The sequence below is a fragment of the Numenius arquata genome, chromosome 19 (genome assembly GCF_964106895.1).
Source record: "Numenius arquata chromosome 19, bNumArq3.hap1.1, whole genome shotgun sequence".
Lineage (NCBI taxonomy): Eukaryota > Metazoa > Chordata > Aves > Charadriiformes > Scolopacidae > Numenius > Numenius arquata.
Window position 1 is genome coordinate 1,368,585 of NC_133594.1, and position 27,220 is coordinate 1,395,804.

At 54.1% G+C, this 27,220-nt stretch overlaps 2 protein-coding genes across 2 annotated transcripts in view; one reads left to right on the top strand and one right to left on the bottom strand.

Moving 5' to 3' along the window:
* Positions 1 to 16,769, top strand: part of FKBP15 (FKBP prolyl isomerase family member 15) — a 29,748-nt gene extending 12,979 nt beyond the window's left edge. The window contains exons 15-30 of the mRNA XM_074161179.1: positions 615 to 708; positions 1,541 to 1,650; positions 3,727 to 3,837; positions 4,510 to 4,604; positions 5,274 to 5,376; positions 7,238 to 7,270; positions 8,893 to 9,064; positions 10,371 to 10,507; positions 10,841 to 10,996; positions 11,678 to 11,830; positions 12,202 to 12,294; positions 12,747 to 12,857; positions 13,388 to 13,495; positions 13,704 to 14,458; positions 14,919 to 15,009; positions 15,480 to 16,769. Of these exons, the coding sequence (XP_074017280.1) occupies positions 615 to 708; positions 1,541 to 1,650; positions 3,727 to 3,837; positions 4,510 to 4,604; positions 5,274 to 5,376; positions 7,238 to 7,270; positions 8,893 to 9,064; positions 10,371 to 10,507; positions 10,841 to 10,996; positions 11,678 to 11,830; positions 12,202 to 12,294; positions 12,747 to 12,857; positions 13,388 to 13,495; positions 13,704 to 14,458; positions 14,919 to 15,009; positions 15,480 to 15,554 (2,397 nt within the window). The 3' untranslated portion in view covers positions 15,555 to 16,769. The remainder of the gene's footprint in view (positions 1 to 614; positions 709 to 1,540; positions 1,651 to 3,726; positions 3,838 to 4,509; positions 4,605 to 5,273; positions 5,377 to 7,237; positions 7,271 to 8,892; positions 9,065 to 10,370; positions 10,508 to 10,840; positions 10,997 to 11,677; positions 11,831 to 12,201; positions 12,295 to 12,746; positions 12,858 to 13,387; positions 13,496 to 13,703; positions 14,459 to 14,918; positions 15,010 to 15,479) is intronic.
* A 5,302-nt stretch (positions 16,770 to 22,071) lies between these two features.
* Positions 22,072 to 27,220, bottom strand: part of LRSAM1 (leucine rich repeat and sterile alpha motif containing 1) — a 28,568-nt gene continuing 23,419 nt past the window's right edge. The window contains exons 20-25 of the mRNA XM_074161070.1: positions 25,384 to 25,479; positions 24,700 to 24,798; positions 23,806 to 23,937; positions 23,302 to 23,383; positions 22,855 to 23,003; positions 22,072 to 22,354 (exon numbers count right to left, since the gene is read on the bottom strand). Coding sequence (XP_074017171.1) covers positions 22,229 to 22,354; positions 22,855 to 23,003; positions 23,302 to 23,383; positions 23,806 to 23,937; positions 24,700 to 24,798; positions 25,384 to 25,479 — 684 coding nt within the window. The 3' untranslated portion in view covers positions 22,072 to 22,228. The remainder of the gene's footprint in view (positions 22,355 to 22,854; positions 23,004 to 23,301; positions 23,384 to 23,805; positions 23,938 to 24,699; positions 24,799 to 25,383; positions 25,480 to 27,220) is intronic.

Below are 27,220 nucleotides of genomic sequence, written 5' to 3' on the forward strand. Positions count from 1 at the left end.
CAATTTGGATTTATTGTTTTGAAAGTCTGATCCCAATATCCTGAATTTTTCTAGAAACTTGACCCAAGTTGTATTGTAACTTTTTTTTTTTATCTTGCCTGAGAGAGTAAATTGCTGGGAGTGAGGTACTCCTAGCATTTAACACGTTCTTCAGTCTGTGTAGCTGCTTCTGATGAGCACCGAGCAGTAAAGCTGCAATGAAGTTGGTTGGGTTGCACGTTTTGAGCCTTTCCTAGGAATAGCCTTGTGCTCAAGTTAGTGTGACTTCAGATTGCTGCCCACCCGATAAGCCGCAGTGAGGGGTTCACATCTGATCTTTGCCTCTCATAAACGAGGGGGAATGTGCTTCTGCTTAAACTTCAGGGAAGAAGGTACTTATTGAGCTGTGGTAACTTGAACACATATCTAAGCCTTGAAAGAAGAGTGGCTTTGCTTTTTTCCTTTTACTATGACTGCCGTGTAATTTGACTTTCTGCTCCCTAATTCTTTGGCTGGGTTTTTTTTCTTTCCAAATATCATCGTTGCTCTGGGGCTTAAAAAACATGAAAACCACTCAAGTGTGGGTGGGGAGAAATATCAAAACACATTCTAATCTGTTGAATTTGTTCCGCAAGGCGTATCCGGGCATGGCATTTGCTTACCCCCAAACTGCTGCGTCTGCTTCTCAGCTCCAGCCTGTAGGACAGATGTATCCCGCGCCTTACCAAGGTACGTTTAAACAAGTACATGCTTTTCAGAGGGCTGCTATACCTGCAGTAAACTGTTTATAATGATGATTTAGGTAGCAATGGTAGCATGTTCACCTGTCTGTAATGCTGTGCTGTTTCCCAAGTTCTTATTTTTGGATACCAATTAGGGGCAAACATTTCCTAATAAATATCCATCCTTTTCTTACATCAAGGAAATTCAAGCAGTGTGGATGGGGGGGAATTTCTAGGTATTTTCCCAAGGCTGTGTTTTACTGAAGGTATTTTATAGCTGGTGCTTCCAGTTACAAATATAACTGTAACAGTACACACAGTTACTGGTAGCTGTCCTACCAGCCAGGAAAAGAATTTAAGTGTACATACAGGAGCCTTCACTAAGTGGGAGGACATAACCCCCAAAAAAGGTGCAGCCTAAGAAGGACAAAAGGCAATTAAAGAACCATTTAGGTAATCCCTGTTGATGAAGACTTGAGTGTAGCTGAACACTTCTTGGAGTGCAGTTTTTCAGTTCAAAATTTCGGGAGCCAGCCTTCATTCCTGTTGTTTGTACCTCTCTGTGTATTCTTCAGTGCTCTGGGAGCTTCCCTCTTGTCAACCTAAGTGCTGTCATGTGGCCCAAGAATTTCCTGTAGTCATAAACCTGCCTACTCATGTTATTTGGAAAATACCTACGTTATTAGTTTTCTAGATACCATTACCAAATACCATCTATTTCTGGGAAGAGAGTGGCTGTCCTGTCTGGCAGGCTTCATACCGCTACGCGTTGCTTTTGCTATGTCTGTGTGCAGGCATTTTCCCCTTGTGACTATAGATCTCTCTCCTTTCCATTCAAGCACCTGGGGATGTTACTTCCTTTCTGATGACAGAAGCTCGGCAGCACAACACCGAAATCCGAATGGCTGTTAGCAAAGTAGTAGATAAAATGGATCATCTGGCTGCCAAGGTAATGTATGGCATGGACAGGCTTGTTAACAACACTAGTGCTATTTGCTCTCCAGATGTGGTCTGAGGAGCTGGCTCTACTTAAATGCCAGCATTACACTTATCCGTGATGTGTTAACTTAGTGAAAATTCCGTTATTGTCACGGAATTGTTGGAGTTGGAAGGGACCTCTAGAGACCATCTGGTCCAACTCCCCTGCCAAAGCAAGATTGCCCAGAGCACATCACTCAGGAGCATCCAGGCGGGGCTTGAAGATCTCCAGAGAAGGGGACTCCACACCCTCCCTGGGCAGCCTGTTCCAGGGCTCTGCCACCCTCACCAGAAAGAAGTTCTTCCTCATATTTGAATGGAACTTCCCATGTTCCAGCTTGTGCCTGTTGCCCCTCGTCCTCTCACTGGGAACCACTGAAAAGAGTCTGGCTCCATCCTCCTTCAACCCACCCTTTAGATACTTGGAAGCATTGATAAAGTCTCCCTTCAGCCTTCTCTTCTCCAGGCTGAAGAGCCCCAGCTCTCTCAGCTTTTCCTCACCAGGGAGATGCTCCAATCCCTCCATCATCTTTGTTGCTCTATGCTGGACTCTTTCCAGTAGTTCCCTGTCTCTCTTGAACTGGGGAGCCCAGAACTGGATGCAGTATTCCAGTTGTGGCCTCACCAGGGCAGAGTAGAGGGGGAGAATGACCTCCCTCCACCTACTGGCCACACTCTTCCCTATGCAGCCCAAGATTCCATTGGCTCCCTTGGTGACGAGGGCCCATTGCTGGCTCATGGATAGTTTACTATCCACCAGGACCCCCAGACCCCAGACGTGCTTTCCAGCAGGTCCATCCCTAACCTATCTTGGTATCTGGCATTCTTACTCCCCAGGTGCAGGACCCTACACTTGCCTTTGTTGTCCAGGTCATGCTGGATGGCAGCACAGTCCTCTGGAGTGTCAGCCAGTCCTCCCAGTTTGGTATCGTCATCAGACCTTGTAGTGGTAGTAATTCAGCTACTGTGAGCAAGCTGAGATGAGGCTGGGGGGAGGCTGCTGTCACAGAACCACAGAATGATATGGGGTTGGAAGGAACCTCTGGAGATCATCCAGTCCAACCCTCTGCCAAAGCAGGTCCACCCAGAGCATGTTGCACAGGAACATGTCCAGGTGGGGTTTGAATGTCTCCAGAGAAGGAGACTCCACCACCTCTCTGGGCAGCCTGTTCCAGGGCTCTGCCACCCTCACAGGAAAGGTGGTCTTCCTCATGTTTAGGTGGAACTTCTTATGTTCCAGTTTGTGCCCGTTTCCTCTTGTCCTGTCACTGGGCACCACTGAAAAAAGACTGGCCCCATCCTCCTGACACCCACCCTTTAAGTATTTATAGGCGTTGATCAGATCCCCCCTCAGTCTTCTCTTCTCCAGACTAAAAAGACCCAAGTCCCTCAGCCTTTCCTCAGCAGAGAGATGTTCTAGTCCCCTCATCATCTTCGTAGCCCTTTGCTGTCCCCTCTCCAGCAGTTCCCTGTCCTTCTTGAACTGGGGAGCCCAGAACTGGACCCAGTGCTCCAGATGGGGCCTCACCAGGGCAGAGCAGAGGGGGAGGATGACCTCCATCGACCTGCTGGTCACACTCTTCTTGATGCACCCTAGGATGCCATTGGCCTTCTTGGCTCATGGTCATCCTGTTATCCACCAGGACTCCCAGATCCTTTTCCACAGAGCTGCTCTTCAGCAGGTCAGCCCCCAACCTGTACCAGTGCAGGGGTTATTCCTCCCCAGGTGCAGCACCCTACATTTGCCCTCGTTGAATTTCATCAGGTTCCTCTCTGCCCAACTCTCCAGCCTGTCCAGGTCTCGCTGTGTGGTGGCTCAGCCTTCTGGGGTGTCAGCCACTCGTCCCAGTGCTGTCTCTTACTCTCATATGATGCGTTATGTCTGGAGACATTCGCTGCCCTTCGGGAGCTGTCGCAGGTGATGCAGAGGCGTATACCCTACAGCTGCTCAGATGGAACAGTGAAACGGAACTTTGCAGATGTCAGACTCTCTTACCTACATCCGTAAATTCATTTCCCCTGACTTACGAATGGCTTGTACTTACAGGTGGAGGAGTTGAAGAAACAAAACGCGGCTAACAGCTCACTGCTGCCTGGAATCTCCTCTGTTACTATGGAAGCCTCCATGATCATGAGCAATATCCAACGCATAATCCAGGTGAGCGTGGCCAGCCTTTTTTGGCTCCTTCTGTAAGGAACTGGAGCCCACTGTGTTATTCCTAACGAGGACAGCTGTACTGGCTTGGCCCGAGTGTCCATCCCCCCATGTGTTCTGTTTCTGCATGGCCAAAAGCAACTTCTAGTTAAGAGCATGAGACAGACAATGATTTCCACCCCTGTCCTCCCAAAAAAGCTTTTCTCAACGGTTTGTGTTTTGGGTACTTCCTGAGCCAGAGTTGATATATTGATATTTAATAGGCCTTGGTGTTCGTGTGAGAGAAATTCCACCTCTTTTTAAACTGTTACGGACTTAACCCCCAGCATCCCACAGACCGGAGTTTCACAGCTGAAGCACTGAGTTGCGGGAACCACCTAATTCTGTTTTTCACCACTTAGTCTTACGCTTTGTAGTTTTTCTAGGCAGCAGCCTTACAGTCTTGGGGTTTGTGGGTGACAAAGTCAACCAGACACAGCGTTCTCTGGAATGTGGTTTGGCACCCTCTGTCCTGTGCCAGGATTCCCGCTAAGTGCAGCATGGCACCTTCCTGTTAGGTGACCACTGAAGGTGATCAGTCTCACTGCTGTCCTGCATCTGTACAAAACAAAGGCTTAGGTGCTGCTGCAAGGAAGTCTTAAGTAAGACAAATATTCATGCTGGGCTGTGCTTTAGGAGAATGAGAGGCTGAAGCAAGAGATATTTGAGAAGAGCAGTCGGATTGAGGAGCAGAACGAGAAGATCAGTGAGTTGATCGAGCGGAATCAGAGGTAAGGAGTGGGAGAGTACTGCTTCCCTGCACCTGCAAAGTCTTTCTAGCCTACGCTTGGTTTGGTATAACCAGGAGAGGTGCTCTTTAGCATAGAGACATTCTATTTTTAAGGTGGCTTTTTTTCAAGGCATTAAAAGTGTGGTTCCCCACCCCCTCGGGGCATATCTCCAAAACTGCAGTTTACTTGAATGTGTTAAAGGGGGGGAAAAAACCCTCAAACCTTCTTTGAGCACGCTTGCTCTGCTTCTGGGAGTTAATTTACTTTTGCTAGCTTTTTAGTAACGTGGAAGAAATTGTAGAGGATGTGGTGTCCCTAGTTCCATGGCTGGGTCTGTGTTCAAGGCAGTTAAACAAGTTATTCCCCTTCTTAAAGGAAATGGCAAAGGCCAGTGGATATCAGGTTATCAAAACTCTTTTAACTGGGTGATAGGATCATTAGACTTGTTGCAACGAGGTGAAGTATTACCCAAACTGATATAATCTCTGCTGTGCCAGGCACGCCCATTCCACCCTTCTGAGATCAGGCTCTTCAGTGCAGGGCATCCTGCAAAATTGTCTGGGACTTGTCATGGAGAAAACTCCTTTGAAATATCACCTTTCTATTTGTGCCTTTCGCTCCAAGTCGTGTATTTATGTAAATGCTCACGCGGCCTTCCCCTCTTCACAGATACGTCGAGCAAAGTAACTTGCTGATGGAGCAGAGGAACCATTCACTGCAAACGACAAATGAGAACACCCAGGCAAGAGTGTTGCACGCGGAGCAGGAGAAGGTAATGGGGACAAGGAGCCGCAGAGCTCTGCCTGCAGCCGGGAAAGGGGCTGCTTGTTGCACTAAAACACACTGTGAAGCCGCCTTAGTCGAGGCTGGAACCCGTTCTTTTACAAGACAACGGCGGTTCTGAACTTGAGTTTTGAACGCTGTTTTGAGAAACAATTTGAATATTTCATGGCTTTCATAACAAAAGCAGCACAGAGGATATAAATGTAGATTTATTTTTTTTTATGCTGTCGTAGCTTGAATATTCTTGGCTTACAGGAAAGTTTCTTATTTATTGTTAAAATTGTAGGTATATAGCCAATATGTTGAGGAAATTTGTGTATCACAGGGTTTTGTCAGGTTGAAAATATACTTTGTTTATCCAGTTGCACTGACAGTTTCAGAAGTGGTTTTTTTTTATTCCTTATATTTAACTGACATAGAGTGAAAGTAGCTATAAGAAAAATTATCTCCTACTAGAGTTTCGTAACTGCACTTTTTTACATCTCTTTTTTTTTATACTAATCAAAACCTGGTTGTTTCTACTAATAATGTGTTGTGCTTGTGTGAAAGGGGCTATTGGGAAATAGCTTTCAAACCAGTTAAAGGCACTTCATGCATGGCTGCATATGCTGTAACGCCCACTGGTCCCAGCCCAGGGGGGCTTTGAGGTCTGGAATCGCATGGTGTCGTCTGCGCTCTTTCAAGCACTGGCTCCTTTAATTTACACCAGGTTCAGCCTTGCACCGCGCTCCCCTGCTGAGCTGTGTATCTCTCCCGGTCAAATGCGAGATGATAAATGCTTGCTCTGCATGAGAACCGTAACCCAGTACGTCGAAAAATGGCAGAAACTGCAGCTTTCCAAAGTATATTAGCAAATATGCTAAAGAATAGAGCGATATATGGCTGATAACTCTGTGCTGGGGTGAGCAATGAGGGGGAGCTGCCTTTTTCCACTGAGAGCCCAGGTCACATACCCATAATATATAGGGAGTGCGAGAGATTCTAACCAAGAATAAGTCAGATTGGAAATAATAAATAAAATTCCTTTCTGCCAGTGAGCACAGCATCCAGCCTGTGGGATAAGTAACTTGGGGAGGAAGCATCTTTTGGAGGTATAAGATATGATCTTCAGGATTCTTTTGGGCCTCGTCTTCAATAGGATTCCACCTGGTTCAGCCATCACTGCCTGGGTGATAACGCTGTTACGTGAATAGACTTCAGGCTGGACCAGAAAAACCACAACTTTTGCACTGGGAGAAGATTTCCCAAAATTTTGTGAGAGTATTGACTGTAAATATGAAGGCGGGGATTCCTTCCTCTTCCTTTTATCTAAGCTAGCTTGCTCTGTGACTGCCATGCTGAGATCGCCACGGACAGAGTGAGTCAGGGAAGAGAACTTTAAGCTGTTTTATCTATTCTTTACTTTAAAAATAGGGAGTCACCTTTTATTTTGTGACCCAGGCCAGGCATCTGTCCCCAGGATCACTGAGAGGAGGTACTAGTCGCTTGCTGTTCTAGATCTCTGACCCTGGCAGAGCGTTTCACAGCTTGAGCTGGAGGCTTCGTGTGCCATAAGGATAACTAATACCCCACCCTCCCCAGAGCCACGGTGCTCACTATGGGACCGCTCCTGCGTCTGGGGGCTGTCACGTACCTCTGAAGGTACCTTTACCTTCTTTCTTTTTAAGCCAGGCTTCACCACCTTTTTCTGTCTAAGCTTTTACAGCTCTTGATAAAATTTAAAGGCTTCTCTGGCATGTCTTAGGCTCCTGTAATGAAGCGTTTTGCTTTTCTGATGATGATTAATGCCTCTGCCTTTCAAGTTGTGTTCTTAACTCTTGCTGTTTCCTGTCGCTGCTTTCTCTTCCTAGCACATGCCGCCAGCGGATCGGGGCTGGGACCAGGTGAGGCAGTGTCTGCTGACTGAGGTGACACAGAATTGTGCCCTTGATAGTGCCAGCCCAGCTTCCTCTTGAACTAGCTACAGGCTGATTGGAATTCAAATAATTGCCTCAGATCTTAAATTAGCACAGATGGATCTTCAACTTGGAAAAGGGCTTTATAAATGGCAGCGTCGCCACTGGCCCCCTCATTCTTGGGGAGCCCTTTCAAAGAGCTTTGTCACACACTGCTCATTTCGCCTCTCCCACGGGAGAAACAGGACACAATCATGTGATTGTCAGAGCAGACGCTGATCATGTAAGATTCTGGGTACCTGAAAGCTGGAGGCTGGAGCTGAGCTAGTGTAGACATGAAACATTCACTGCAGAAACTTAAGTATAGTAACAGTCCCTGGCATGAGATTTCCTTTTTATTTCTCTTTATTTGTCATTAAAGACAAAGGCAAATGTTAAAATAACCTTTAGATAGTGCCATGGGGTTTTGGTTTGGTTTTAGCACGCAAGGAGTTGGTATCTTGAACTGCAGCAAGACATTTATGGAAATATAAGAGGAAAGCGGATTGGTTTTAGCCAGTCTCTGTTGAAATGCTGCCTCCTCTTTAAAATTAATGGTGTGGTATCCTGGCCCTCAAGGTCAGCACACGTTCATCCTCACCACAGTTGGAACAGTTTTGCTCACAGCTCTTCTCTGCCAGAAGGCAGTGGTCCTAGTCTGAAAAGAAGCACTTGAGTTCTCTTATGGGGATAAAGCAGAGAGAAACTCCAGTTCCCCTGCAGTTTCCAGTTACACGGCAGTGAAAGGCTGTTGGGAATCTGGATGTAGGTGTGGATACAGATGCTGTTCAAGAACTCCCTGCAGCAAGTGAGGCTTTCCAACTGGTGTAGCTCTGTCTCTGCAGAGCATCCTCTGAACTTTGTGTCATGCAACAAAACTGGGAGTGTGACTTTGTGTCTTTGTCTTGATGCCTTGAGCCTCCCCTGACATATTGTTTACAAGTTGTCTAACGAGCTGTATTGTGCCTGGTTTTACATGAGTCACCGACCGAGCAATCCTAAATCCAAACACGTCAACAAATTCCTGTGAGAGCTCTGCTCCAAATGACAGCCTTGCCCGTGTGGGCACCTCAAGGTGGCTACATGCTGCGTGCTCTGAGGGAAGGTGCTCTTTTGGCTGGAACAAGCCTATGCTTTGTGTGGCTTTTCAGTGATTTGTAACCTTATTGAAGATAATTAGATGTTGGAGCCCAGGCTTTTACTTGAATAGATGCTGTCATAGCCTGACAACTCTGAGCAGAGCCACCAGGCACTGGTACTAGTCTTAAAAACACGTTTAACCTTCTCAGGAAAACTCACTGAGCTGAATTAATGCAGTGATGAGGTTGTTGATGGCCTCGTGCAAATTCCTAGTCAGTCTGGACAGGTTACAGCCAAACCACTCAGTTACATGGCAAAAAAAGTTATCGTTACCTCTTCAATTTGGAGATGTCTGTGAGGAGCTGGATCCCAGCACTTCCCCATTAAGGTCTCCAGTACCTTGTCGGTTCTTCCTGTGAGAGCAGTTCTGGTGCCTCCTCACACTCACATCACTTTTCCCTTCCTTTTCCTTGCTCCGTTTTGTGACACAGGCCAAAGTTGCAGAGGAGTTAGCAGCTGCCACGGCACAGGTTTCCCAGCTGCAGCTGGAGCTGACGGCCCACCAGAAGAAGGAGATGGACCTGCGGAAACAACTGTCTGCTGCCTTGCAGGAGGCGGAGCGACACGAGACACAGCTCAACAAACTGCAGGCACAGTTAGCAGGTAGGAGTTCTTAGGCCTGTTCCATGAGAGCTCCTTGAGGTCATTCTTCTTTTGAAGTCATAAGCTTTTCCTTTCTTCTGGGGTAACGTCCTGGTTCCGTCGGGGATAGGGTTAATTTTCCCCAGGATCTGGCAGGGACACAGGTATCCAACCCATGTCAGCCATGCCCAGTCTAAAGCTGGGGTGGTGGCAGGAAGTTGCTGGGGAGTGTGTTGGGGTATCCCAGGTCCGGTGGGTGAGTGCTGGTGCCATATTAGTGTTTGTACGTTCCTCTATTGGAGTTGTTGTTGTTTTCCTGTTCCCTTTGCTCTTGTGTTAAACTGCCTTTGTCTCAACCCACAAGTTTTGCCTTTTTCTTCCGATTCTCCGCACGGCTGGGAGGGGGCAGTGAGAGAGTGGCATGTAGGTTCTCTGTTGCCATCTGAAGCTAAACCATGATAGTCCTGTTTGGCACCCAGCGTGGGGCTTCTTCCGCAAGAGTCACCTCCTCCTCTGGTGACTTTCCGAAATCCTTGCCTTCTGGCTAGTCCATGATCACTTCCAGAATTCCTGGGTGACTGGGGTTTCCCGTTCGAGTTCCCTGTGTGATCAGTGCAATCCAATTACTCCGCGTGGCATCCGTGCCCTATGTACGGCAGGGACCCTTGCTTTGGACATCCAGCCCAGCGCCGGCAGTCAAGGTGCTAAGAGGAGCTGTGCTTCTGTACCAACCACTTCCCAAGCAGCTCGAACCCCTTCGTATGCTGCCGATATCTCTTTCTCTGTTGGAATATAGCAGGCTTCAGATCCTCTGTATCCCTGACTCCAAAATCCCTGGGGTTGACCTCGAATCTCCCCTGGTGCTTTCTGCCAGAGGCTCCGGGTGGGGCCGTTCTCCCCGGCTGCGGTGCATCGGCCGCGTTCCTGCTTTCCCTGGGATCAGTCACAGGGGTATCAAAGAAGGACATCGATGCACTGAAATGTCTGGAGGCTATGTGCATCCTTATTACCGCCACAAGGAAAGTGGGATGAATCAATGAACAAAATCATCCTGTCACGGGGATGCCTATGGACAGCGATCTGGCATTGCTGTTCTCATAGAGGAACCAGAAATGCTCCAGTGGCTGAAAAGTTAAGATGAAAGCTGAGGTATAAGCATTGCCATTTCACAGAAGAAACTCTTGATAAATTCTAGTTCCCCCTGCAGGTGAAGCCGTGGGGTTGATTTCATTGTGCAAGAGACACTGTTCCTTCCCGCCAGCCCCCAAAAGCTCTAACCTGAAATACAGGTAACGCTGAAACCCACAGTGAAGTGTGTTTTTTGCAGAGCTCCAAGAAGCCTCTGAGGACACTCAGAGTAGGTTCAAAGCTGAGAAGCAGAGCCGCAAGCAGCTGGACATGAAGATCACAGCATTGGAAGAAGAGTTAACGGACCTAAAAGTGGAAAAGGAGACCCTGGAAAGGGTATGTCCAGTGCCAGCGTTACAGGGATGCAGGGTTTCGGTTGTTTGCTGAAATTTAACCCAATATTCTTGCTTGTAAACATGCAAGTTAGGTAAATCTTGACTCATCCACAGGCAAGGATCCCTGTGCTGGTGGATCCTTTGTGCTTATGTGATTTTTATTAAATTTTTTTAATATCTTAGACAGTAATATGTTAACCTTCCTACCTCTAAAATAATCGCAGCTTGATTTTAAAGTGATAACATTCCCTGCTCAAAGAAGCTCTTTCTGCACAAGGAAGAGAAGCTACTTTGGTGCAAACTGGCCTATTCTATGTCCTGTTCTGGATTGCAGAATCTTGCAGAGAGGAAGAAGAAATCCCTCTCAGAGAGAGCTCAAGCTGAGGAAGAGATGGAAGAAATACGCAGATCGTACCAGCAGGAGCTGGACAAGCTTCGACAGCTGCTGAAAAAGGCACGGACTTCGACTGACCAGGCAGCAGCGGAGCAGGTGAGGAGTCACGGCAGCTTCTCCAGCAAGAGTCTGGAAGGCTCATAGGAATATATGGGTGGGAAATAGTTTTGAGAACGCTCAAGTAGTGGAAGAATGAAGATGTTGCCTGCTTGATTTTAGGAGTTAACTTTAACAAAGGGTTCACTTTGTCTTTCTAAAATATCTTTGCTGGTTTGTTGGCCCTGCATCTGCCTCTGGGCTTTACACTGATGTCTCTGTAAGGAAGCGGGTGATGTGAGCAGGCAGGAAGGCTGCCGGGTCCCAGTCCTTCTCTGACTCTAGCCACGGGCTCCTGCTGCGGCTGTGGAGTTTTGGTGCAGCATCGATGGGGGCTGGCACCTGGCATCGGGGTCAGGCTGCGTTAGAGAGCCTCAGGCTGAGGAAAGGAGAGGCACCAAACTAAGCTCACGGTAGAGAGAATTCAGGGCTACTGCCGAGTGAAAGACTGCTTAGAAATATGCCAAGGGATCTGAAATCTGTGCCAGCCTGAAGGATCGTGGCCAGAACTAAACTCTGAAAGGAGTGGGCAGGAGCTGGTGCCTGCTCCAGGGCTGCCATCCGCATGTGGGTGTTCCAGCTGAGGGCAGGAGATACTGTCCAGCCCCAAGTTTTCAGCTGCTTGTGCAAATACAGATTGTGTGTGTGTGTTCCTAACGATCTCTCTCATGTGATGGGCAGCTATCGCTCATCCAGGCAGAGCTGGAATCCCAGTGGGAAGCCAAATGTGAGCGGGCGCTGGCCTCGGCCAAGGAGCAGCATGTTAGAGAGTACCAGGAGGTGTGTGAGCAGAGAGATTCCCTGCAGCAGCAGCTGTCTCAGCTAGAAGAGAAGGTAAAAGGGCTGGGTTTATTACTGAAATGGAATGCCAAATAACCAGTAACTGTAACCAACTACCCTCTCCCACCTAATTGTGATTTGACTTTTTAATTTCTTGACTGTTGTGGAACTTGGTCTTGTCCAGGGGATGTGTCTGTGTTTGCATCTGTTAGGTTGGGACGGTGGGCTAGTGAGCTAGTGAATTTACTGCCCACTTCTGAGTGAGGGAGAGCCAAGATGCTGTCAGTCTCGGGCTAAAGCAACAGCTACGGTCTCCTCTGCTTTTCTGCGCTGTTCTGAGTGACTGCGTTTGAGCAGAAGCTGTTTTGAAGTGGGTGACACCGAAAGGGGCTGGAAACTGATGGGCTCTGGTTCTTGTCTTTCAGATTGTGGCTCTAAAACACTCGAAAAAAGCAGAGGAGCAAAAATCGTCTGAGTTTCAGCAACGTTTGGAGCAACTAGAGCCTATCAAAGAGAAGGTAAAGGGAAGAACACAGCAGCTGACTATGAACCGGAGGGCAGTGGTCACTAGCCTTGGGAGACCTGTGTCCAGAGTAATAACATGAGTTCCAGAGTATGAGAGGGAAGGAATAACTCCCAGCAAACCAGAACAGGTCCAATGGTGAGACCCAGCCCTCATTTCACTGGGATCTCAGTAATGCTGTGCCTGTTCTTGGTGTTGCTTGAAGAGCTGATGACACGGTTGTGGATCTCCAGGGTTTTGGCTGGGTCGGATAGCTTTATTTTGGTGCTGATACTTTCAGCCAAGTCTTTTGCAACTCTCTATCAAAGCCCAGCTTAAAACTCCACTCGCCAATTCTACCCCTCACTAAGAAGCCGTTTCCAGATCCCGTTTCCTGTTTTCCCATCCCCTGCAAGGTCTGTTGCGGTGGTGTCTGGAGCTGCTCTAACTCCCGGTTTCCCTCGGCAGTACTCGGCCCTGCAGGCGGATGTTGCGGCACTGAGGGCTCGCTATGAGGAACGCATCCGAGACCTGGAGAGGCATCAGGATGGCTCCTCACCTGCGGAGTTCACAGAAGAAGTGAGCTTCACTAGCCAGTATTTCTCCTCACTAAGCAAATCTGTTTGCCTTGTATTATTTCTCTTGGAGCAGAGATAAGAAGGAAAAACATTATTTTGTCCTCAGAAGCACCATGTTTCTAGGAGCAGGGTCTACGGAGGCAGAAAGGGTGGGATCTTCCTGCTGCCCACTTGGTTGCTTGATTTTTATTTTTTTTTTTTTTTTGGGGGTGGTTAAAGCTTAAGACTTGAGGTTTAGATTTAAAAGTTGAAAGAATGGTAAGAAGTAAGTGTCAGTCTGCCTTTTGGGTTTGTGCAACCTGCTTCAGTTCTGGACGGATGGGTTTGGGGGGTGTGTGATGGTTCTGGATTAAGACAATGTGATGTATTCTGCTTCACTATGGGAATTTTTGATTTGAAAAGTGGATTCTTTGAAAACCGTGTGTGTGTCTGGATTTATTGTTCCTTCACCTGGAGAAGCATCTGCTGTTGAGTCCAGCGCTTCACATGTTAATGGATCTTACCTTTGTTTCCCGTCTTGCTCTTTTTCAGGTAAAGAAGATAATGAATGGTGTATTTCAGTCTCTTCGGGGTGAATTTGAGCTGGAAGAGACGTACAGTGGGAGAACAGTTCTGGGCGTCGTCATGAACACCATTAAGGTACGAGAGTGATGAGAGATACGGGGTGATGGGTGTGAGAGAACGAGTCTGGGGCTGAAAACAGACTTCTCTTGTGAGTCTGGACTAACTGTGGAGGAGAAACTTGTTGTGGGTGGCAAAGCAGCCTAGGAGTAGAAGATGATAGAGGGATCTGTGACGGTTTGTGTTTTAGGGTATAACCTGCATTCTCTCTACCTGATTTTTTCAGACTGTAACACTGCAGCTGCTCAGCAGGCAGCAGGAGAAACCAGATGATGATGGTAAAAAGGAGGAATCTGGAATAGGAGCGGCAAGATGGGAGGCATCACCTGGAGCAAAGACTGACAACGAAGAGCCCATGCAGCGTAGCTCAGCACAGAGTGTGGCACTCTCAGCTGGTCCTGGGGAAGCCACCGCAGGCTCCGTGGTGTCTGACCAGGAAGATGAGTCTGCTCCTCTGTCTGCCGGGCCCAAAACTGCTGAGGAAGAGCAGGTGATGGAGAGCAGTGGGGTGTCAGAAGAGGAGGAGGTCCAGGGGGAGCCTCTCTCTTCTCCAGCTGAATCCTGCCTGGGTCCTGATCCTGCAGGACAGCCTGTTCCCCAGGTGGATGCAGACCCTGTCCCCGCTGAGCAAAGGCAGGAGAGCAGTCCCATGGGGGGAGCTGAGACTGAGCATGGTCCCTCCGGAGTATCTTTGCAGGCGGAAGCTGCAGAACCTTCTGTTCTAGAAGCTGGGCTGGGAGAAGCGGATGTGGCAGTGCCTCCAGAAAAGCCAGCTGCAGAGCAGGAGGCAGAGGAGCCCGTGGGGGGTTTAGAGCCCCCTCCCTTAAATGGTGATGGAGAGAACTGCACAGACCTGTCGGATGGAAGTAGCTCCGAGAAGGAGCCTTCTTCAGCACCCAGCCCAGCAGCACCGAGTCCAGCTCTCAGAGAAACCCCAGGACGGCAGGAACTGGGCTCCAGCCCCAGGCAGAAAGGTTCCAGGTGAGGGGTGGCTGCTGGGGCATCCACAATCCCACTTTCCTGCTGATTCGCTGGCTCTGGTCCAGCAGTGCGCCCAGGGGCCGGTACGGCTGTGGCCTGGCTGTGGGGCAGTGCCTGGTGAGGCTGAAGCACCATCATGGTGCCGGCAGAGACCAGGCTGTTGGGGGCAGGCTCTGCTGGGAGGGTGGCTGCAGGGCAGGCCGGTGTCAGGGATGGGGTGGGACATTGGTCCTGTTATCCCCGTTAACAAGTCCCAGCTGAGTGCAGAGGGGAGCGTGCACCTTCCCTGGGACCTGGTACTGGTGGCTGCTGGGTCCCAGTATCGTTCTGCTCTGGTGAAGAGTACGTGCCTTAAGAGTTTGGTTCAGTGACAAAACTTCTACATCATTCTTTAATAGACCTTGCAGATGATGGGATCCTGGTGTGACAAGCGAGCTGTTAATTCTCTATCTTCTTCTAGCCTCTTTGAGGATGACAATTTCTTTGAAACGGCATCTCCTAAACCACTGAAGCCTCGTGTTCCCTCTGAAGAGGAGGATGAGGAGGAAGTGGTAGGTGGTTGTTTGTCTTTCTGCTCGTACTAAACTGGTTTGGGCATTAACCTGTAGCGTGTCTGAAACCCCTCCCGTGGTGGTGGGGGACTGCCCAGCTCCTGCTGGCCGAGCTCAGAGTTTCCCCTGTGTTCACCCTATAAATCAGGAGTATTTTGGAGTTTGTTTCTCATTGAGCTCAGAAGGGTTCCCTGGGCTGGGAGTGATGACAAACTCCGCTGGCATCAAACCAGTGAGACTTGCCAGGGTCACTGCAGGGTTTTAGCGTCTCGCCCCTCTCCTGTCCCTTTTAGCCCATAAGTCTCTCTCCTGGAATATTAAGCCATTGTATGAAAAGTATAAAAACGTCAGTAATGAGGCTTCTTGAAATCGTCTCCCTAAAGCTGCTGGAGAGGCCAGAGCTGTGTAGCAGTTACTAAATACTGGGAAGCTGTCGAGACTGACACGTTTCCCTCTGGTTTTACTTCCAGAGCATGAAGGGGCGTCCCCCTCCAGCTCCGCTCTTTGGCGATGATGATGATGATGACCTGGACTGGCTGGGATGAAGAGCCGGCTGGTGAGCGCCTGTGAGCCCTCTCCTCTTCCTGTGCACTTGGCACTTAACGAGCCACGGATGTGGGACAGTTGTGAACAACCAGGGACTTGCCAGGCTCTTGTCCCGCAGACGGATGGGGCTGAGAGCGGATGGCTCTTGGTGCTCGCGGGCGCTCGGACCCCTCGCTCTGACCTGCCAGAGATGCGGAGGTTGGGGACGGGCTGAGGGTCTCGCTGCACCTCTGTATCGCTGTCCTACTTCTGTCAACCCTCCATTCATTAATCTGAAACTTTATGCAAATGTGAACTTTGGGAAGTGCTTCAGAAGAACAAGTTTGGCAGGACCATGCAGGAGTAACTACTTAAAAAAAACAGACTAAAATCTCCCCTCCTCCTCCAGTGAAGGTCTCCTTGGAAGATTCCCACTAGTTCCCAGGGACTCCACACGGGTTTATCCCCAGGTGTTAGCAATGTGCGGTGGGAGATGTGGCCCAGAGCCCCCAGACAGGTGTTTCTGTGGGCCAGCGGCTCCCTACCGGTGGCTTGGGGCAACCCCTGGGGCTGGGGTGGTTCAGGTGGGTGCTCTCAGGCATTGAGAGCTCCAGTGCCTGCGGTGCTTGCTGACCTGCAGCCGGGGCACCCGGGCTCTGTTAGACCGATGCTCCAAGCAGAGATGTAGCGTCCTGTAACTGCTGCTGCGAGGAAGCAAATCCCCAGCTGGGTTTTAGGGAGGTCCCAGAGGCCTCACAGAAATGATTCCCTGTGCAGCCAGCTCCTCTCTTCTCCCTTTGTGGCCAGAGGGGAGGTTATTTTTTTCGCTGGGTCGTGTTTCCCTGCAGTGGAAGCAGCAATACAGGTGTGTAACGTGCTCCTTCTCTAGAGGAGAGTTCCTGCCGGCAGCCCAGCCCCTCTCCTGTGCCTTTTTCTCTGCTGCTGTTGGAAGCGCGACGGTCACAGCACAAGTTAAAACTCAGTGATGGTGGGACAGAAGCTGTAACCAGCCTTGTTGGGGCTCTGCGGGGCAGCCTGGGGTGGGGGAGTAACTTCTGACCCGTAGTGGACCAAGATATGAAGGAGCGAGGACGGAGGGCTGGGCGCACAACTTGGAGTTCTCGTAGCACCTTTACCTCTCTACTCATCGGCACTAACGCAGCTTAAAACTGTGAGCGGGTCTTAGTGTCTTTAAAACTTATAACCCCCCTTCACTTAATAAAATGGAAGTGCTTAAAATAATTCCACTAGAGTTTAGTTTCTACAACTGCCTCTTATTTCTGATAAGAATTTGATCTGTGTCCTTCTAAATGCAATTTGTTGGGAGGGAAGAAAAAGAGCGCTGGGCATTCCTGTTCCGGAGCGCGGTGGGTCCCTGTCCCCCCACCCCACACTCAGCGCCGCAACTGAGGATGAGACCGAAGGCTGGGAAAGAGCCGTCCCCACTGCCCCCCGAGCGCTTGTGTCACAGGGAGGACTCGGCTGGGGGTTCCCTGGGGAGCTGCTCCCCAAGTCAAAGCACCGAACAGTTACTCGGTGAGGGTGGGTGAGACCCGGGTTTTCTGGGGTTCCCCCGAGCTACAGCCCAGTCCCGAGCACCCTGCCCTGGTGGAGGGTGTTGCCGATACAGACAAATCCCCGGTACAGGCAGACAACCCCAGGGCTTTGCCCTTCGCTTCCCAAAAAATAAAGTGCAATTAAACCTGTAGTATTTTGCTCGTGTGGGTTTTACTGTAGTCGGGCTCCATCCGTTTCTACGCACTTGAAAACTGACTGAGCTCTGGCTGGAGACGGATTTGATGTAGAAAATCTGCTGTTAAACCCTCTCCTGGGAAAGGAGGGAAGGTCCCTTTGTGCTGTGACTGCGGCTGCCAGGTTGTGCTGCGGTGGTGGAAGAAGCTGCAGGACAGAAGATGATCGTGACGTGGTTCTCCAGGAGGGCCCTCACGGTCTCACGGGGGTTTGCTGCAGCCTGGTCTCTCGAAGCGGGGTCCGTGGGTGCAGGAGGGTCCCTGCTCGGCTCCCCTGGGCCTGTGAGCGGGGACGGGGCTGCGGGGGTCGGGGTTTGACACTTGTCTCTCTAGAAGGTGGGCACGGCAGGTACCGCAGCCCCTTCCCCGTGTTGGTGTCTCCCTCTACCTCCGTTTTTTTCCCCGTTTTTTTTCCTGGCTCGATCTCGGGACCTAAAATAAACCGTGTTTGTCCCCTGTGCCCACGCGTGCGCAGTCCTTGGGCTGAGAAAGCTCTGGGCTCCCTGGGGGGGACAGTGGCCTCTGGGGCTCCTGGGCCCTGGGAGCGATGGAGGTGCCAGGTCCCGAGGAGGGGGCAGATGCCACCATGGGGGGCTGCGAAGGGGCTGGTCCCACTTCGGGGCGCTGCTTGGGGCCGGGAGGTGGGAGCACGGTACCACGGAGGGAGGGACGGGGCTGCAGCTGGGAGCGGGAGGGTGCTGTGGGGTGGAGATGGGGCTTGACACCCACTTCCCTGTAGGACTGGGGGAAGGAGAGGGGACCCCCTTCTCTGTGCCCGGGCCCTGGTTTTCCCACCCAGCCCTGCCCGCTGAGAGCGAAGGCGGCACCTTTTTCTTGCTGCGAACCTCTCCCTGCCTCAGGTAGAGAGAAAAACCACCGGAGACGGCGCTGGGCCAATGTCTGGCTTTAATGGCTCGTGTCTCCCCAGGGCTGGGTCCTTTCCCGGCCACCGTGTCCCTCACCGGGCGACCCTGCCCGTCCCCTTCTGCCCCGTCCTCGCTGCCGGTGACACGGGCTGAAGCGCAGCTGGGGGAATTTTCCAGCCTTGGGGATTGCGACACCGGGAATCGCGTGTGGCCCCCACGCCGTGACTCCCGCCGAGCTGCCACCGGGGGGTCCGGAGGCGCCGGGAGCCTTTATAAACGGGAGGTGAGCGCAGGCAGACCCCGGGGGGGGAGAGGAAAGCGCCGCAATAAGTTAATTTTTAAAGAGTCTGATGCCCCGGGACTCGTGTGCGGGGCAGCCCAGCGTCCTGCGGCCCCCAACGCGTCTGGGCTGGATCCTGGGGGGCGCTGAGCCCCCAGCCCCGTCCTGGGCCCTCTCCCTGCTCACGTCGCCGGGGCCCGAGAAGCCCCTGCCCCACGGCCGGGTCCATCCAGGGGGACGGGAGCCCCTTCTCCCCCATGGGACCTACTTGAGGAAGACGAGCAGGAAGAAGGTGGAGACGATGAGGACGAGGATGCCGGCGGCGAAGCCGAGGCGCAGGTTCTCCATGGAGGCCAGGGGGGGCTGCGTGTCCAGCAGCAGCCCCCGGCCCGGCAGCCCCAGCACGAAGGCACCGGGCACCTCGGGGCCGCGGCGGAGGCCGCAGGGGGACACCATCCCGCTCACCGCGAAGACGGGGCCGTGGGTCGCACACGCCATCTCCACGGGGCGCGCTGGGTCTTGGGGGGCGGCTGGAGGGGGACCGCTGCCTTCCTCCTCCTCCTCTTCCTCCTCCCCACGTGGGGTCCCCGAGGCCGGCGTCGCCCCGGGACCCCCCGGCGCCAGCTCGGGCACCAGCGTCACCGTCCTGCAGAAGGGGCAGCTGACGAAGGCGACGGCGGCGGCGCGACACACCAGCTTGCGCAGGCAGCCGAGGCAGAGGGAATGGCGGCAGGGCAGCTGCTGGGGGGCCCGGACCCCCCCGGGACCCCGATAGGCCTCGTAGCAGATCCCGCACTCCCCGCCGGCCTCCGGCCCCACCGCCATGGCGCTCCGGGGGCGCTCAGCCCGGCCCCCCCTGCTTTTGAAGGCGGGAGGCGGGTGATGGCCGTGCCCGGGGAGGGACGTGGGGGGTTGAGGGTGGCCACCACCCCCCCCCACTGAACTTCAGTCAGGCCCTGGGGTGCTCGGTGGGCGCTGGACCGACACGCTCCTCCCCCCGGCCCAGGAAAGGGGCTGCCCACAAAAAAAAAAAACCAAACCAAAAAACCCTGCTTTTCTTCCCCTTTCCCTTCACAAATCCATTCTCTGCTTATTATTCCCCAAGCACAATGTGTGCATTTTTTTTTTTTTATTATCACAGAATCGTCTGGGTTGGAAGGGACCTTTCAGCTCATCGAGTCCAACCTTAAAAAAAACAAACAAACCAAGCCAAAAAAGAACCAAACCACCGTCACTAAACCATATTCCCCAGCACCACGTCAACCCGGCTTTTAAATCCCTCCAGGGACGGTGCCTCAACCCCTTCCCTGGGCAGCCCATTCCAAGGCTTAATAACCCTTTCCGGGTCAAAATTCTTCCCAATATCCAATCTGAACCTCCCCTGCTGCAACTTGAGGCCGTTTCCTCTTGTCCCATCGTCTGTTCCTTGGGAGAAGAGACCGACCCCCCCCCGGCTACACCCTCCTTTCAGGGAGTTGGAGAGAGTGAGAAGGTCTCCCCTCAGCCTCCTTTTCTCCAGGCTGAACCCCCCCAGCTCCCTCAGCCTCTCCTCACAAGACTTGTGCTCCAGACCCCTCACCAGCTCTGTTGCCCTTCCAACGTTGCATTCATTTCACACCAGACCTCGGGCAGACTTGTCCCCCCGGCACAGGACATGTCTGTGACCACTGTCCTGCCACCAACCTGTCCCCCGAGACGGTTGCGCAGAGCGAAGAGCGGCTGCAGAGCACCCCGGCCCCGCTGGGCTCCACAGCGCGGGAAAAGGGCAACGATGCTTTTGTTTTTAATTTATTTTTTTGTTCCTCCCCCCCGCCCCAGTCAGTGACGATGCCTGAGCACAGCCTGGGTGACACAGGGCATGGCTCGGTGGGGACGAGCTGGCAGTCCCCAGGCAATGCTCCAGTTCTGGTGTTCCCATCCATGGCGGGGTTGGGGACGAGGGACAGCCCGGGCACCGCTGATGCCCCAGGAAAAGCTGGCACTTATTTACGGGCGGGCAGCGGACCTTGCCCTGGGCTCCTGTCACTCATTACCCCCCAAAGGCAATCACTGCCCACCAGCAGGATGGGATGGAGGGGACAGTTTGGAGCGTGACTGCTGCTGAGCAGGTCTCGGGGCACCCAGCGGAACCGGAGTGTCTCTGTCTCTCTCCAGCTGCACACATGGGGGGCTCCCAGCATGGCCCCCGGGGTGTTGGGTGGGCCCTGTGGGGCTGGGGCTCTGTGGAAGGTGGCTGGGACCTGCCACCCCCCCGGTTCCTGCTGCCTCGTCCCCGGGCAGGTTGGTGTCTGACTCCCTGCCAGGTCTCCCCTCGACGCACCCCAAATGCCAGTGGCTCCCACGTGTGTGTGTCCCCCCCAGCCCCGCTTGCCCCATCCCCACCCAAACACCCAGCAAGTCCCTCTACGGGACCCACCAGCTCCCACCCGCAGCAGCGCGGCGTCCCCAGGGCTGTCCCCGAAGGGCTCAGCCAGGGCCAGGCAGCCCCGTCCCCCAGGGTGTCTGGTGGCACGTGTCCCTGCGCACTGGCCACCCCCACGAGGCCACACATGTGCCCTGCGTGGCCGTAGGACACACGAGGCACCCCCAGCCCTGGGTCCAAGGTCTGTCCCCGCCTGGAAGTCCCCGGGGCTGTTCCGCCGTGAGCAACACCCTCGGAGACATCCAAGAGCCTCAAATTCTTCCTGGTTTGAGGCGGGAGAGGAGGAGATGACCCCAGGACAGCGGGGCAGGCGGTGGCTCTGCCTTTCAGGCGTCCTCCCCCCGCCAGAAGGAAAAAGGCAGCAAACACCCACCCCCAGAAACCAGCTGCTTTTTCACGGCCACTGCGCTGGGACCGGGCTTCTCCCGGTGGTTTGTACTTCAAGGTCCAGAGACAAGAGAGGGACGGGGATGTTACTTATTAATAATGACAACGGCGAACAACCCGCCCGCCGCAGAGCCGCGCTGGGCACAGCCCCAGCCCACCCGCTGGCCACGGGACTCGTGCCGGCTCTCGAGCGGCAGCCACGTTTTCCACTCACAACCTGTGGTTTTTGGATGAGGGACCCCGCTGGGTTCCTCTGGCCAGAGCGGGTCCCTCCAGTCCTGGATCTGGGGACTCTCCCCTAAAAGAGGAAGGCGACCGAGGGGTCGGGGAGCCTCCTGCCCATGGCCACGGCCACCAGTGGCCCAGTCACACTCCCCTGGGTCACCAGAGCAGAAGTCCCAGACCTTTGGTGTGACACAGAGTCCCATGAGCCCCCCCAGGGCATCGCACACCCCTGGTCACGTCCTCCCACGGGAGATTCACCCACCTCCGGGCAACAGCACTCGGTGCAGAAGCACAACCCCGGCCACAGCCGGGGGGGCTGCAAGGTCACAGTGGCTTCAGAGATGGCACTGACTGTGTCCCTGCTGAGCGAGGGGCATTTCTGAAGGCAAATACATCAGCCAGAGAGGAAGGGGCAAGAATTGCACCCAGTTCCATCAGCCGGTGCTCCCAGGCAAGAGGAGGCTGGGCAGCCGCCCAGCCTCCTCTTGCCTGGGAGCACCGGCTGATGGAACTGGGTGCGATGAAGAGGAGGGGATGCAGATGAAGGAGGAACCCAAGGCGGAGGCTGAGAAGCCGTCGGGGAACACGGAGGATGCTGAGACTCCTGGGTGCAGCTGGGCCGGTCTGCACACGGGGTGGGGGCAGTGCTGGCCATGCCGTGCGGGTGTCCGTTTAATACTGACACGGAGCAGAAGAGGGGCATCACCCCGGGAAAGGGGTGACGGAGGCGGTGGCCGGGCAGGGTCCCCTTCCTCCGCCCTGCCTAGCCGCTGTGGAAGATGCGGATGCGCTGTGTGATGTCCTTGCGGCACAGGGGACAAGTGTGCAGCCGCTGGCAGCAGGTCTGGCAGCAGCAGACGTGGCCACAGGGCAGGAAAACCATCTGGGTCTGGGGGAAGAGAGAGAGGAGAGGACACGGTGAGCGCTGCTGTCCCGTAACACGCGTCCCAGCACAGGAGGGAACGGGGCTGGAGGAGATGGGGTTCACCCAGGGGCATCATGGCGTGGGAGGCAGAGACCCCGCATCCCCATCTCCATCCCCGGGCACAGCCCGGCGCTGTGTGTGCAGGAGGGAAGGACACGGCTCAGGGCTGAACTGAGCAGCCCCACGAAAGCTTCCCATGGACAGACCAGCCCAGGAGCTCACCAGCTCCTTCCCAAACCCACTGGGAGCCCTCCCTGCCCTCTCTCCTTCCCTTCCTTCTGTGGTGTCCAAGCCTGGCTGCGCTCTGGAGCTGGAGGGATGTGCACCCAGGCACTGCCCAGGGCCAGGCTGGCAGACAGGCTGGGGACAGCAATATGGGGATGGGGACACCAATATGGGGATGTGCCGGATTCTGCCCTCACTCCACCCCCTGCTCCAGCCCCACGCCTGTGCCAGGGTCTCACCTCCTGCTCCATGCAGACAATGCACTCCGACTTCTTCTCATCCCAGCACAGCGGGGGAGCCGTCGGGACCGCAGGGCTGGGAGGCTCCTCCAAGGGAGCACTGGGCTCTGGGGCTGCAGGGACCTCGGTGTCCACCGTCCTCAGCAGCTCTGCAACCACAAGCAAGACATCTGAGCTGCCCATCTCCCACCCAGCCGGCACGCGTGGGGCTGGCTCCAAGCTTAGGGCTCCAATAAATACAAAAGTCAATGGTACTAGCAGTGATGGTGACAGTGATGGTGACAGTGCAGCCCGAGCTCTGCCAGCCATCCCTACCTCCCCTCGCACACCAGCCCTGCACGGCTCCGCTCCCCAAAGGGAGGGATCCGGCCCCACAGATGTCCCCTGTTCAAGGCTCAGGTACCTGCTGAGAGTGTCAAAGACTGGGTGGAAAAGAACTGTTGGTACCTGGGATTGTCTTGGCCACGGCCAGGATCTCCTGGGCTCGCTTGAGGATGGCTCGCTGCAGGCCAGCCTCCGTCACGCCGATCTGTGGTGCAAGAGGAAGGCTGTTAGCTCGGAGGGGAAAGGAGGAGACACATGTTCCCAAGGGGACACTGCAAACTGGCAGGACCCAGCCATGCCAAGGGAAGCACCTCTGCCAGGTGCCAAAGCCAGAGGAGGGAATGCCCCTGGTGCCATTTCTACTACAAAGAGCATCCGAGGGATGTTGAAAGACATCCCCAAGCTACAGCTCACCCTGCAAGTGCTCCGGGAGAGCTCTCGTCTACCCGGACGGGGCACAGAGCACCAGTGACACCTCTCCCTGCTGGGAGGTGACACCAGGAGCACCAACACTCCCTCCTGCCAGACCACGGGCACAGCCATGAGTATGGCCAGGCTCAGAGCAAAGGCAGGTTCAGTCCCAGCGCAGTTGGTCTCATCCTGCGCTGCGTATCCGCCGTCTCGTACCTTTTCCAGGTCACGGGCAGTCATGGTGCTGAGCGTCTGCAGGGAAACGCGATGGTGTGCAAAGACTGGCAAGTACCGCTCAGCAGAGAGCTCGATCAGAAGGTTCACCAGCTGCTCCTCCAAGCCCTCCTCCTGCAAAACAAAGGGAGCTCCCAGGCTTGGCTCTCCAGGAAAAGCACGGGGCCGGGCAGCGGCACGGCCAGGCAGCGTCCCCATCCCTGCCCTGCGCCCCGCTCGAAGCATTTCGCATCCCTGAGGACACTAAAGCTCGAAAGCCCAACAGCTGGAGGAGCTCTGCCCTGGGCGCTTTATGAGCACAATTCAAACCGTTGTGTTTGGGGAAGAATGAAACATCAGGGGTTTGGCAGCCGACGTCTGCAGCAGCACCTGCTTTGCAAACTCGAGCGGCTCTGCAGCTCGGGCAGGGCTCAGCCCCGTCCCTTTGTGGCTGCCCCCGCGGGTGTTCTACCAGCACAAAGTCCTGGCTCAATTCTTAGGGTAGGAACGGACAGGAGTTGTATTCAGAAGGGCTCGCGGGGGAGTTTGGGGAGCCGAGCGGAGCTGTTTGGGGGTTTAGCTGGAATAAAAAGCGCTGCCTGGAAGGTGCTCTGAGCCCTCTGCCCCTGGCACACAGTGGGAGGGTGGGATGGCAGCGCCCACCGGCAGAATGCTGAGGGGTGGGCTCCTTGCAGCCCTGGGCAGCCCCCCTCAGAGCACGATGGCTAAATGCAGGGCAGCCTTGGGTCCTCCCCGACCTGTCAGCCTGTCTGAGGGGTCTGTACCCCGCTCCCTGCCTCGGCTGAACCCGTGGGTCCGGGCAGGGCTGCCCTGGCTCCCCCCACACTCTGCGGCGCAGAGCACAGCTACGGTGAAAGCACGAACTGCAGCAGCGACCTGGAGTTTCAGGGAGAGGGGCTTCTGGTTCAGCAGGCGCTGGTACTGGATCAGCCAGTAGTTCTCCTGCTTGGTTTCGCTCTTTGCCTCCATTTCCAGCTGAAAAACAAACTCACTCATTAACAGCCCGAGATAACATTCCAAGCGGTATTTAGGGAAGCCTGGGTTGGACACGTGGGAGGGGAAACCAACCCCCTGGGCTGTGCAGAGCCAGCTCAGAGCACCGCCATGGGCACGGCCATGGCACCGCTGGCCTCCTGCAGGCTGGTCCCACTTCGGTCCCCACGTCCAGTCTAGGGTTGTGCTTCCCTCCGCTCACTTTGCCCCAGAAATGGAGCCTGGCCTCCTGAAGCTCAGGAGAATCTGGAGATCGTCAGGATTACAAGACCACGCACGGGGCCCTTGTGGGATTGTGCTCATCCCCCACCGTGACTCCCTTTCCTGGCGGGGGAGACTGATGATGATGATGATGGTGCCTCACGCAGCACCAGGGCCTGGCAGTAACTGTGTCCCCGAGAGCTTACAGTAGCACTTCCTGAAATTAAATTAGTCTCTGGATGTGGACACAACCCCTCAGAGCCTTCCTCTGCCCCGCTTCATCCCCGTGCAGACCCACGGACTCTCTCCCTGCAGCCAGCCCATGCTCTTCCTCATCTACAGCACCTAATTAGGGGCCTTCGTTACCAGTATTTGTTGCAGTTCTTCTTCCCTTTGCTTCTTTTCCTTGAGCAGCTGCTGCAGCAGGTACCCGAGCGCTTGGCGCTGCTCTGTGATCACCCCCTGCAACAGAAGGACTCTGGCACCCACGTCTCCATCCCGCACGGCTCCAAGCAACCAGCAAAGCACTTGCCATACCCCAACCCGCCCCAGCAGACGTGAGCCCCGTGCTCCAGAGCCCTTGGCCCGGCTGAGCAGACGGCCTGAGTCCTCTCCTAGCAGCTGGCACGGCAGAGCCACACTGGACTCATTTATTTCAGCTCCGCACTGACCGTTATCTGGTGGTGCCAACCCCCAGCACACCCCCAGCAGCTCTTCATCGCTCCAGCAGAAGTTCAGTCCATGGCACCACAAGTGTTCATGGTCCCCCTCCTTAACTGAGAGAAACCACCCAAAACAAGGTGAGGAAGCCTGCAGGTACGCAGGACAGGTAGCAACCCCCCCCTGCTTTCACTGGGGTCTCACACCAAGCCCCACCGGGTCCCAGGGCAAGGCAAGTCATCGCTGCAGGAGATGGTTAATTGTCTCAGGAACCTCAGACCATGTGGCATCTCTGCATGGTTCAGTGCCAGGCAGCTCACACCAGCTGGGAGGACCATTAACTGAGCAGAGGCCAGTAGTCATCACCCACAAGGACTTCAGATGTCCATGGACAAAGGGATAAGGACTCTGTTAGAAGGCTGACCTCCTAAAGAAGTGTGGGGAAACCTTCACCTGGACCCTACACAGGGACAAGGTTCTCTCTTTAAGCAGGAGACAGGAACGCCTGTCTCTCGCAGGCAAAACCCACCAAAGCATCAGACATGCTTTCCCCTGATGGAGACAGGAAAGCTGTTCTGCGTCAGGATCTCCAGAGAGGTCAGAGGGACAACTAATGACACAGGGGAACTGCTCCAAACCAGAAACCTGGGCAGCTTCAGCTGACCTTGAGATGAGCTCTCCTGCCAGGATTGCTCTCTCCCAGACTGACCTTGCCAGAGACCTGTGCAAACAAACACCTCCCTTTCTCAGGGTGCTTTTGGTTCTTCCCGCTTTCCAAGGATTTATCAGAGTCATTCCTAAAGCACCTGCGTACTGGGGGAGGAAGCAACTACCTCCTTCACGGCAGGCATCAAGCCTGACTGCAGAAGAGCTCCTGCCAAAGCACCGTGTGGGCACTGCCCGTGCGCTGGGGGGGTTCACTCACAGCAGGGAACCCTTGGGCTGTAGACAGGCGGTACCCAGAGAGATGAAGATGTCTTATACCTCCTTTCCTGACATCCAGTGCTGGAGCTGCAAACGTGCTGTGCTGCCTGCTGGGCACAGCCTCGTCTTCTGCCCTCCCCTGGAGCTCCTGAGGTCACCTAACAGGAATCACCTCTCGCTTGGACTACATCTGCCTGGGGTTCCTTGGTGTTCCAGTGGCCCAGGTTGCCCAGAGAAGCTGTGGCTGCCCCATCCCTGGAGGGGTTCAAGGCCAGGTTGGACGGGGCTTGGAGCAACCTGGTGTGGTGGGAGGTGTCCCTGCCCAGGGCAGGGGGTGGCACTGGATGGTCTTTAAGGTCCCTTCCAACCCAAACCATTCCGTGATTCTATGACGATTGATTCCCTGCATGGACTTTGGGTGGTCTCTCACCATCAGGCCTCCAACACTGCAGCGTTACAGGGAGGTAGCATAACTCAAATCTGACACTCCGAGGTGACCAGCACAGGGCTCAGAGGCAAACTTGTCTTCAGTCAGCGCTTCAGCCTGTGGGTGCACTGCTCTTGGAAACTACAGGGTGTTTGCTACTGATTTTGGGCTCACTAAACAGGTGACCTAATC